The 12,708-nt window shown below is 43.8% G+C and overlaps 1 protein-coding gene across 4 annotated transcripts in view; it reads right to left on the reverse strand.

The window, feature by feature from the left end:
* Nucleotides 1–12,708, reverse strand: part of SFXN5 (sideroflexin 5) — a 1,315,749-nt gene that overhangs the window by 668,568 nt on the left and 634,473 nt on the right. For all 4 annotated transcript variants that reach the window (XM_085642762.1, XM_085642761.1, XM_085642760.1 and 1 more), the window contains exon 8: nucleotides 6,262–6,318. In XM_085642762.1, the coding sequence (XP_085498888.1) occupies nucleotides 6,262–6,318 (57 nt within the window). The remainder of the gene's footprint in view (nucleotides 1–6,261; nucleotides 6,319–12,708) is intronic.

The following is a 12,708-nucleotide window of genomic DNA, read 5'->3' on the forward strand; positions in this document are numbered from 1 at the left end:
GGTTCCCTCAACTCCCTCAGTTTTACCTGTGACAGATATTTAAACGCCGCTGCTTTCAAAAGTTCACTCGCCACCGGTGACGTCGAAGAAACCATGTTCCATGGCACGTGGGACCGGTTATTATACATTCTACTATGACCGAATAAGAGGCGAGTGCAGTTAAAAACCATTATTCCCCTATTTGCAAAGATCAATTAGAACGATTATTTAACATGTAAACAACACAGAATGAGGGCGGAGACCTGTAAAATGAGGTATTGTTCGATTGCACTGGAACCTGAACACATATTAATTTTCATTTTCTTTTTTGGTTTTGTAGGGGGATTATGCTGCCTTTTGGCTGCTTCACTGAGAAATTAACAAAATGTTATGGCTGGATTGTAAGAAATAGTTTCAGCCGCTGGTAATTATTCTAGGCCACATTCCATTCCGTCGTTTTTTCCACACAGTAACACTTCAGGAGAGGGGCCAGTCTTTGGCAGATCAAACATGGCCATGCTCTAAAAGGAGCAGTCCCACTGGAGCCGCCAAGCCATGTCACCTCTGAACTGGAACAGAAGCAAGCACAGCCCAGTTTTGGCCTCCTTTGGACTCCTTAAGAATGACTGTGTGGAGAAAGAGGCTGGAGGGATAACGTAGGATTAATGCTGCAGTGAAATAACAAGCATAGGCAAGGCCAATAGTCTTTGAGACCTACTGACTTTGCTGATGGTTTTAGCCATGCTGTAGAGCATACCGATGCTGTTCAGCGTGGCTAAAATAGATAAAAAAGTAATGTTGTATTACTGGTTCGCGAGTCTTCAAAATGACGAACACTTTTTAGGTCTCGCCTGTGTTGCAGGGCATGTGCTGCTCGCTGGCGAGAAATTTTGTGAGAGAGGGATTTCAGAAAAGGGCTCAACAGTCGTTTTTGAGGATTATAGCAACAAGTATATTGCATTGGTGCCTGTGTACATATTATGTTGTGAATGAAGCATATTCAAAGATGGCCGCCAAGATTGTGGTAACTGTGAAAAGTCCTATTTCAATATCAATTAATGTTGATGAAACAATGCACAAGTCCGTTTTCAAATGAATTGAGACACGCGAGTATTTAATGGGTTAAGGAATTTATGCACGCTGACATTGACAAAGGCTGCACGGCCGAAACGCGTGTTAGTTATGGTGGTTTGACAACAATAAAATCCTCAAAAACGACTCATGAGTGCACCGCGTACCTTTGCATGGACGAAGGAGTTGGGTAGCAGTATTAGCGGTTCGTCACCGCTCTGCGGTAGCACCTACCTAAGAATGAGCGGCGGTTGGTTGACGAGACTGTGTTTGAATATATATATATATATATAAATATATGATAGCCAAGATCCTTGATACGATCCAAAAGCAGGTACGGACCACAGCGTAGAAAATAATTCTTTATTTTATTGCAGATTCAAGTGCATAGTGCATAATTATATCAAGCGAGTGCCCAGCCTGACGCGTTTCGACTGCCCCACGGCAGTCTTGATATATATATATTTCTTTGGAACAGGGGTTTCAAAATACTGGTGTCACACGGATTTGGCACAAGAGTGTGTTGATGCCCGGTTTTCAGTACTCCGAGTCCAGGTCTCCCTGTCTCAGTCCTTGAGTAAGGACTGGGTGCAAGGACTGGGACAGGAAGGGGACGAGGAGGCAATGACCGCGAGACCCTACCCCTTACCCCGAAGTGACGGTAAACGATAGCCCACGTTGCCACAGAGCACTTCCAATTTTCAACACCTTGTAGTATTTTAACGTGAACTAGATGAACCCGCCTTTAAACAGCAGAAAAAGAACTGAAACCCCTCACCATTTTCGTGTGCATCTTGAATTACATTCGGGAATGAATTAATTTAAATCCATCTTCATGACGAAGAGTTCCAGTTTTTATTTTCCAGCTAATTGAAAAAAAAATTAGATTTGTACCATATAATTTGTAATTGCCGTGCGTATGAATTTTAAAATATCAAGAGTTACAATTTTGTGCATATTGATAAATTATGTATTTTAAGACAATTGTCTTTGTACTGAAGGTTACTTGTGCAGGGTAAGAAGAACTGGATTCTATTACAAATCGGCGGATGCGCATCAAGAAGACAGTCCGAAGGTTGAGGGCGTTTCTTGCGCTGATTGTGCGCGGTCTGTTACTGTTGCGCCCCCTGGTAACGGGTCAGAGCAGATGCGCAGATTGCGCCTCTGGAGATCAAGAGGCCAGAGCTGGGTCAGGGAGTTTCACCCTTTGAAATCAAGTCGAGCCCCACCGGGCCTTTCTATAAACAGCGGGGGATGGGGCGAAAATACAGATCTCTTTCGAAGACACACTCAGGCTACACTGCACTAGAAAGAAAAGGGAGTGAGGTATTTTGAGAAAAACCTTAACCCCTTGACCTTTATATAAGAGGTGGAGAGAAAGAGAAGAATGGAGAGAGAGAGAGAGAGAGCTTGGAGAGAAAGGTGGGTTGAGACTAGAGACAGGAGCGAGGCAGAGGATAGAAAGACAGACTCGAAGAGCTAGAGAGGGGATGACCAGAGGCAAGAAAGAAAACTGATAGGGAGACGTAGTGAGGAGGAGAGACAACAGAGAGGTTCAGGTGAGTAGGGAGGAAAGAGATAAATAGAGAGAAGAGAGACAGAGAGATGCTCTCTTGGAAGTAAACAAGGGGCACATTAAGTGACGCCGCAGAGTCGCTTCAGCGAGTGCCGAAAAAATGTGCACTGAGGTCCGCGTAAAGTACTCAAACGCGTAAATTCCTCAATACAGTATCCAGTTGTGTGGGTGATTAACATGGTGCCCTTGTGAGTAAAGGGAATACCATAATAGCAGCTCTCTTTAAGAAAAACTATAGAAGTTCAAACACGTGGGGCGGACATAGCAAGACTTTGCTTGCTTCAACGTCATACTAAGTGAGGCAAAGCAGCCCAAAGTCTTCATAGGGTATTTGCATGTTAGTGCTCATTTTTACTACGGGTAAGGCACATTTTTTTAGCACAAACAGCCCTTTGTGCTGTTTTAGCCCACTTTGAGGTTAGGGGCGTTATATGAGCGGTGGTAGGCCTTCCAGTGAAAAGCAAGCTTGTTTTTCGACTGAAGCCTTATTTGACTGGAAGCCTTATCAGCTAAAGTTGTCAGACCAGGCTTTACAACAACATATAACCCTCCTTTGAGGCAGGAGCAAAGTTGGAGAAACATACTTATCTCTCCAAAGAGTTGGCACATTGCCCCGTGCTGCACTGAGCACAGTAAATATGTGAAATATTTTAAAAGTTGTCCGGGCATTGGATTTTGTGGTGGGAGTGTATAATTCCAGTACAAAATGTCTGCTAGATACCATGCACACTCCTTTGTTCCATGGTGCAAAGGTGTGTGAATGGAGTTAAGCAGCTTCCGGGTCAGAGCAGGGTAAGAGTGCAGCCTTGGGCCATCATTTCTAAATAGGACCCTGTACCCAACCTCAGCTCCCCCTTGCTGCAGTACATTGGACTATATGTTAGTACATCTAGCCCAAGATAGTTTAATAAAATCTGGGAGGTTGACCCTCGACAAAATTGTGCAAATGGCTCAATGTTGAAAAAAAAAGCATAAGTGAGCGGAGTATCGTGTCTTTATGCAGACGGCTTGCAGGCTTACCCGGCACAGAAACTGTATGCCCATCCCCTTTGGCTCTTGTGGGGTTAATTCACTAATCATACAGAGGCCGGACCCCTGCGCCACTAAAGCAGGACACACGGGCCTTTCGGACCAGCTTTCTGACACTGCACTCGTGCCAGAAAGACCAGTCCAAGCCGGTCTGCCACAGCATGGCTGCAATAGCATGGAATAAACTTTCTAGATACAATGCTGAGATATATCAGCAACATAGAATAAAATGACATAACATAAACGCCAGGTGGTTCCATGTCAAGTGTGACACACCAAGCGAGCACTGCCCTTTTAGCCGCAGCACTTTGCTTACTATAGATTTTAGTCCATACCTAATGTTAGGCATAAAACTACAGGTCCTAGAATACAACATTTGTTGACTAAAGCTAGGACTGCTCACATTTTTGCTCATTTTAACTGTGGCCACTAGGCATCTGTGAGAGTCTGAGGACTTCATCCCGCTTCGATCTTCTGTCCCACCCCTCTAACAGCCGTTCATGCCTACTTTATCCTCCGTTCTTTCAGCACAAATTTCAGATCACACGTGCACGCGCCTTTTGAAAAAGGAACATTCGAATGACGCAGTCCCTAGTGCTGTCACCAGGCGACAGCGACCATATACAGCAAATTGTTTATTTTCAGATCATGTGGCACATATTTATGCATGTGCGCTAACTAAAAATGCAATGGGAAAAGGCATACGTTTGGCAGATTTTCTTTTTTAGGTCTCGCCTGCAGTTAGCAGCGCGCACGCGCTGCCCTCGCCATGCGAGGGCCTTTTGGAACCAATACGGATTCCAAAGCGAGCAAGTGGACGGACAGAAGATGTGCATGCGCGGCATTTCTGGGCGTTTCTGGGGATTACACGTGACATGGCGTGCTCAGTATACTTTCCTTGAAGGTGCACTTTTATTTATGTTGCGAAAACGAAGCACTGCTTTGTTAATTTAGACAAGCACAGTGACACACAACAATGTGCAGGCTGCAAACAAACAGTGCGCCCACATAAAACACGTATAAAAAGCAGCTGTAAATGGGGCCTGAACATAGGGGGTTCCCGTGGCTAGGGCCTCTCACAGTTAAAATATATGTTTAACTCAGTCTGCTAACGAAGGGATTCAGGGAGATTGGCTGTTGTTAATGCTCCGTACAGGTCCACTGTCCTAAAATTTCACAAAATGGGCACTGTGCCTTTAAACACGTGGCTAGTGCATTTTATTTTAACTTGTGAAAGGGTTAAAAACTAGAGTAAAAAGGCTCATCGGGAGAATTGTGCCATACGCATGTTCACAGTGGGTTTAGATGGACATGTCACGTGTAGAATTCCCTGTGGAAGTAATGTGTGCAGGCTGCAGATAAACAAAGAGAGCACCAACACAAAACATGTACAACAAAAAGCAGCCGTAAATGTGGCCTGAAAATAAAGCACCCGTTGCGTAGGTAACATGCTCATGAAATAAACGCAGCCCTGACGAAAAAAAAAGCATTAAAAAATAATTTGGGCAGACTGCAAGAAGGAAACAAAATACAAACTGAAGGAACGGGTCCCAGCATGAACAGCATGCTGATACACTTGCCCGAGGCAGACCCTCCCAAACAAAAGTAGTGCACGAAGGAACATAAATTAACAACAAGCATTGAAAATGCAATAGTCTCGCCTTTGATTAAGTTAAAGCCATTTGCTTTGCTAACGGTATTGTATAGCAAAGCAAATGGCTTTAACTTAATGAAAGGCAAGACCTATTGCATTTTTAATGCTTGTTTTCTTTTTGTTAACCGATCTGAGTTGGATTGGTAAACAAAACCAAAAAAAAGCAGTGTGAGCAGGTAGAGTGAAGCAACACTGGTGGGGAGAAGTAACATGGGGTGGGGGGGTTGAAACCACAAAAGATGAGGGTGAAATTGCAACAGGAGGGCTGGGAAGCAGAGTAGGCTGAGGAAGCAACACAGAGGGCGTGGGGAGAGAAGCAAAACACAAAGAGTAGGAGGGGAGCAAATAAAAAAGAGCGCAACATGGAGCGGGGGCAGAAGCACACAGGTGAGAAAGCAACATGGGGGGAGAAGCACCCGAGGGTGAGCGTGTCATGGAGGGGGTGTGTAGAAGCACACAGGCTGAGTAAGACCAACACGAGCACTGCGGAGGGGGTGAAGTACACAAGGAAGACAGCTGAAAAACACATGCACTCTCATGGAGTCCTTAAGCAGAAACAAAAAAAGTAATGCTTGATAATGAGCAGAGGAAGGAGACAAGTAATGCGTGTATGCTCCAGCGGAGTGCAAAATGCACAAAGAGGAAGTAAAGACCATATAAGCTAAAGAATAAAAAAAAAAGCAAGGAAATGAGAACGACAATGAAACCAACCAATGGTAAGCAATTGGCAAGCCAAGCTCTAAGCCTACTATAAGTTTTCAATGCTTCTTGCAACAGACAGAACATGTGTTGTCAAGTACACGAGACCTAAAAAAGACCTTGAATAAAAATGATATGCACTTATAAACTTTCCTCTCTAAACATACCCAGGATTCTTCACAAATATAAATCCCTCTTTAGAACACAATCTACTGCCCAACGGAGGGCTCACACTCTTTGAAAGTAGGCTCACCTTTGTTGCATTGCGGTTTGCATAGTTCACACAGGCGTTGTGACTCTGGTTCAGCCACTACAAGACAGAGCAAAGGAAAACAAGATTAAAAAAGTAGGCTTGTTAACAGTCACAGATTTTATCACAAGATTGCTCGGCTCACGACGAGTTTCAGAAATTAGATTTCCAGATGCAAGGCAATGTAATTTATCAATGATTATTGGCAATTCATGGAAGGCAGGTTGGTGCGGGTATCGGGGAATAGAGAATGCAAGAACCGCCCCTCCCCCTCGCTAGAGACGAGGAAGGGCTGCAGAGTAGAACCAAGCATGGTTCGGAGACACGTGATGGCACTAGAAAATGAAGAGGTTCCAGTTTTCCCTGCTTCTCTACAGTTTTTCTGTGGGTTCAAAGTAGCTGTGTGCACAAAGGGGGTCCCGGCTCAACTATCAATGAGCCTGGAGCACTCCGCTTCCACCAACCGTCTACCGTGGAAGGTTGACTGGACCAATCACGACATAGAGCATACACCACGACAGGGTACCCCACACATCCCCCTTTTTGTAAAAAAAAAAAAAAAAGTATAATTCCAACAGGAAAAATCATATAAATGTGTTAAAGAAGGAAAAATGATTTCTTTTGCAACGTAAATAAAGACATTAACACATCAATTTCCATGGAATCCTCCAGCTGTGGAGAGTGCACTATGGTCTTCGGTGTTAGCCACTTGAAGAGAGCACTTTACATTTAACCTTAGTCTTCCATGAATGCATATCTGATGGATGGCACACTGTTGTCATTATCATTCATAACATCACTTACGCCCGAAGAACTGTACACCCATTGTAGCATGGAAACCCAGTCAACACTCCACCACTGGCCATTAATGACCCAGGTGGCAATGCTTCTTTTCTCTCGAACTCGTGTGGGTTCCCTGAATCTGACCTGGGTAAACCCTTTTGAACAACACTGGACACTTTGTACACAACCAATCACCAACGTCTTTGCGCGATGCCGCAGATATTCATCTAGTTGACACTTCCAAATCACACTGACTGGCTCCCATCTTGTTACTCGTTTGTTTGGCCTCCGCACCATCCACGGATTCCTCCTTCTTTCCCCATCGCACGATTATCCAGAAGGGACATAAAATGGATGGTCTTTGTCGTCCCACATCAGTCCAAATAGGGACTTCCTATCGTGACATGTGGTGTTGTCCCGTATGCCAACATGTCCTTTATTGCTTCCACGCAGTGGATAACTGCTCTGTACGTACTCTGAATGCACTCCATCAGTACTTTATTAAACATCTTGATATTTCCATGATGTTGTGGATGATAGAGAGGTGTCACTAAGACTTTGACACCACGTTTCAGGAGGACATGTTTCACTGCTTCTGATGTGAACCGAACACCATTATCAGTTAAAGTATCCTCAGTATGCCTTCAAGACCACAAATATCCTGGAACAATCTGATGACATTTTGAGTAGTGGGCTCAGAGCCCCCATAACCTCCTCCCAGCTGGATTGGTGATCAACCATAACTGCCAAATACCTGAATGTCTTTCAAAATATGAAACAGCCGATGAACTCCACACCTTCTCTTTGACCAGCCCTGTCTGCACAAATCACTGATCCCATACTTGGCACAGCTGTTTCCCAATGTTTTTCACTCATATTGCATTGTGTTCACTCTTTCGCCAGTCTTTCAATGTCACCGTCCAGCCCTGGTAATGCTCACATCTAAAGACACAGAGCATGCATGTTCAAAAATCCTCTGTCGGAAACATTTTCGTGGGATCAACTTGTCCCGACGAACCAAAAATCCATTTTCAGATCCTTCGCTGGTTGTAACTCACAGTTCAATTCTTTTCCCAAGGCCATCCAATAGACGCTAGCCTCACAACTTCAGTCAAGATGGCATCCTTACTTAATTCTGCCCTCCTCTCATCCATGTCAGCACCGAATTTTTCACCTTGCCAATTATACCTCCCACTATAGTGTCCTGTCGGGTATCAGAGTCAGTTTCTCTGTAAGTAGGTCAACTGGACAGAAATGTCTCTTATGCATTATTACCACCAATAATATATTCTACTCCAAAAATGAATTCTAGCAATTTCATGTAGCGTTTGGGTAATCTAGCAGTAGCTTTCCAAATTTATATTCCAAACAAAATGTGGACCACAGGACAATGGTCAGTCCTCAAGGTGAATGACCTTCCCCGCAAGTAGGACTTACATTTTTCTTGACATGATACCTCCTCACAACTGCTTTCAGTATTCTTGATGCAAAACCAGCCGTGACCTCATTCTCACTCTTCCACTGACACAGAGGTCAATAACCTTCTACAAATCTAGATGTTAAGCTTTTCTATGCCACTGACACACCCCAGCATCTATTTTTCTATGACCGAATATCTCCTCTCAACTAATTTCAGAGTTAATGATGCAAAACCAATCGTAACCTCACACACGCCCTCCAACTGGCATCGACTATAAATGTTCTACGTCATTCAACCTAAGTTTGAAGGTCGGGGACTGTTGATTCCTATTTTTTGATTTGATCAAAATTAAATTGGAAAAGCTTAAAGACCATACAAATACAAATTAACAGTTTTTGTAGCTGGGGTCTAAAACGTTGGGTCAAACTTGAAACATGAACTTTAAATAAAATTCCTGCAGCCTCAAGAACGAGCCTAATTGTCTCTGGGATGAAGGACCTTCACAATGTTCTCAATGCTGGATTGGGATTAACTCCTTTATCTGTTAGTAAATAGTCTACATCTTGAAAATGCACTTATCCTTCCTCAATGTTACAGCTTTCGCCAACACAACTGACAGCACTTTGCCTATTGCACTGTCTTGATCAAACTCCATCCTCTTGAAACGCGACAACATAATCCAGAGTCCTGAAAATGAATGACATCATTCTTTAAGAGACCAAACCCCAAGGCCAGGCCAAGTGGCACACAGCAAAATTGCAGCACACCATTAGGAATCAGGAAGGCCGGTACACGGCGAGATCGATTATCAAGCTCTCCTTGATTGTAAGCAGCTCATTTTCCAATTTTATGAACAATTTGGCCTGTCCATCGGCTGTAATTAAGGGTCAGATTTAGAATTTGGTTTACGTAATACTGCGCCCTCCACCTTATTACAAGTGCATTATATTCTTTGTCACTTATATGGGATGTCTGTCGATACTTCGCATACCATTACTTCGCATGATTTTAGTGCAATGTTTTTACTTAGCATAAACCACTACTTTGCAAGTTTTAACTGCGCATGCGTTTATAACGCAAATGGTTATAAATGTACTATGGTTTATGCATATTAAAAACATCGCACTAAAATCATGCTTACACTACACTACCTTACACTACTTAAACAACACTACACTCCCCGAAACCATAATACACTGCCCCCTACACGACCTTCCACCTTCCCCCTGCCTGGACCCTACACTCTAACACTATACTTCACCACCCCCGACACTACCCTAAACCTATTACACTACCCTACACTACACAAACACCGCACCACTACCCTAAACCCTAAAACACTACCCCCTGCACGACCCTCACCCTTCCCCCAGTCCCCTCCCTACACTACAACACTACCCTGCACGACACCTCAACATTACCCTAAACCCTAAAACACTACCCTACACTACACAAACACCACACTACCCTAAACCGTAAAACACTACCCCCTGCACAACCCTCACCCAACCCCCAGTCCTGTTCCTACACCCAAACACTACCCTACACTACACCCAGACACTACCCTAAACCCTAATACATTACCCTATACTACACTAACACCACTAAACTACCCTAAACCCTAAAACACAACCCCCAGCACAACCCTGCCCCTACTCCAAGTCCGTTCCCTACACTAAAACACTACCCTACACTACACATACACCACATCACTACCCTAAACTCTAAAACACTAGCCCCAGCACGACCCTACACTACTCAAACACAACCCTACAACCTCAAAGACTACCCCTGCACGATACAAAAAAACTACCTCTCTCTCCTCTGTGGTTCCTCTCTTCTTCGGCTTCCAGCGACGTCAGATCTGCACATCGTTGTTTGGTAACGGAAGCTCCTTCCAAACAATGATGTGGATAGCGCATACCATTACAACGCATGCGTTGTAACAACGCTTGCGATGTAACAACTTGTGTACTAATGGTACGCGTTGTAACATCGCAAGCGTGGTAACGCTTGCGAAGTAATGGTATGCGCACTAGCAGCCGCGCACTAAAGGCTGTTCACCCTTCTATGCAGATGGGATATGTCTCATGATTGTGATGGCGTGACCAGTCGGCCAAACTCTAAATCAGGTCCTACGTTTTCGATCCATGAAAGAATAAAGAATAAAGCTCTTCACCCAAATTATGTTGTTATGGCATTCCTATATCCGTGCATAGGAGACAATCTTCAAAACTATGAAAGAAAGCCATAATCTGGCTCAAATGCTACTTCTTCCATGGGATGTAGAATCGAACACTGCGCAGAGCATTGTTCACTCAGTTTGTGACCAGTGTAGCATACTCCTTTACCCTGATAGTGTGGACAAAATCTTTCACCCAGCTCAGCTTTTTATCAAATACCTTGCAGTACATCTGAAATATATTACATTCAGTATTAAAATCAACCAATGATACAGGACATTTTTCTTCAGGTTTAATATTGGGCCACCATCAAAGTAAGTTATCCCTTTCTTTGCCACACATTTTTGTTCCCTTTTTCTTTTCTTTTACTCAGTTTCTGACTAGAAGTGTCCCAATAAACCAATCTTGTCCCCTACAAAAGCTGTTGTGACATCATGGGGCAGTATCTACCTATCTGTTAGGCCAAGATGTTTAGTACAAACCTATTCAAACAACGGTGATGCTGTCTCCAGAATTGACCAGTAAATCTATCTTGTTACTTTCAATGACAATGGGAACACAGTGATCGAAATAGTTTTTCATAACGCTGCGGGTACAGTCCACCGCACACTGGATAGACAAAACTAGTTTATTCAACGAGTCGGTGATGCGGCGAGCGCAAGGTAAGTGGTTTTATATCTTTTTATTTTACGCTAACTTACCCAGTCGTATGTCGAGTTCCACGACACCCATTCACACCGCTCTTACTTGTGGCAGCCGCCACTGGCTGTTTGGATCCCTGGGATCCGACAGAAGCTTTCTTTAGAAGCGGAAGTACAGAGGCTTTCTTCCAGATTGATGGGAACAAGCCAGACTTAAACATTAGATGAAAAATGGTTGTTAACTTAGAGACAATATTCCCTGCCGCAAGCTTAGCAACCCTCGGAGAGTAATCTGGTCACTTCCTCCAGAGAGGGCATAGCGAAATCACTAACAGTTTTCCGCTCATCTGCTGAAGTGGTACAAGTCCTGTCACTGAAGGTAGGCGGGGCAGAAGAAGTGAACCTATTACACACCGCTTCCACTTTTTGTAGGAAAAAGTTGGCCAAGGTGTTGCGTAAGGATTGACTAGTGTCAGTGGTGCTTTTTTTGCATCCGTTGTCAACTTGATGACGTATGGAAAAAATATTTTGTAGAGTTTTTAGCTTCTTTTGTCTTTCTAGTAAGGTAGGAAGCGGATTGAACTTCCCACATTCTGGCCCTGAGGATGGCAAATCGTTTCTTTGGAAATATGAGAAAATGAGCTACACCCGTAACACACCTTTTGAATTGGTTTCCTACCTTGTCTGCCCTCACTTAATTCTGACATTGCTTTATGTCTTTGTTGCACATGAGTGGAAACAACTTTAGACACAGTGAATGTGGGAACTGTCATAGCGGTTTGGCATCTTTTTGTGAATTCTCTAGGTCTTTGCCTACTGCTTTATATAAAGAGGGATTTTTGCATGAAGGTAAATGACCTTACACCAGGGCACACGTCCTTTAAGAAGAAGTGGGGGGACTGACCAAGTTAGACACTATGCAAGTGACATCATGACGCATGCCATCACAGCACATGACGTCACGACGTAGCCCTAAAAAAAAAAAAATTGTGCAAAATTATTTTTGTAAATACTGGGACAGACCACCCCATCTGAGTCTTACAGTGTCTGCACTTATATAGAGGGACAAAACAAAGGCAAAAAAGCATGCCTCTCTTAAGTACCTGTGAAGAGATAGCAAGCTGTGTGCCTTTGTTTCCCTCTGTGGCATTTACATTTGTGTGAGGTTCCAGGCCGCCTCCAGTCAAGATATTGAAACAAATGGAGGCGGGATGGCCCCTTAACTTCGGCCCAGCTGGAGGTAAAAAAAAAAAAAGAACACGCCTCCAATCCAAAGAGGTGCAGAGCATCACTAGATGGATTAAAGGTGATCCCTGATTCGCTGTGAAGATTGACACGCGGATGAAATGTTGCTGATGTAGCAGCGACTCACTCATTACTCACAGTACTGCACTTGCACATTCAAAGGACACAGTTGCAACTC

The sequence above is a fragment of the Triturus cristatus genome, chromosome 2_2, assembly GCF_964204655.1.
Source record: "Triturus cristatus chromosome 2_2, aTriCri1.1, whole genome shotgun sequence".
NCBI lineage: Eukaryota > Metazoa > Chordata > Amphibia > Caudata > Salamandridae > Triturus > Triturus cristatus.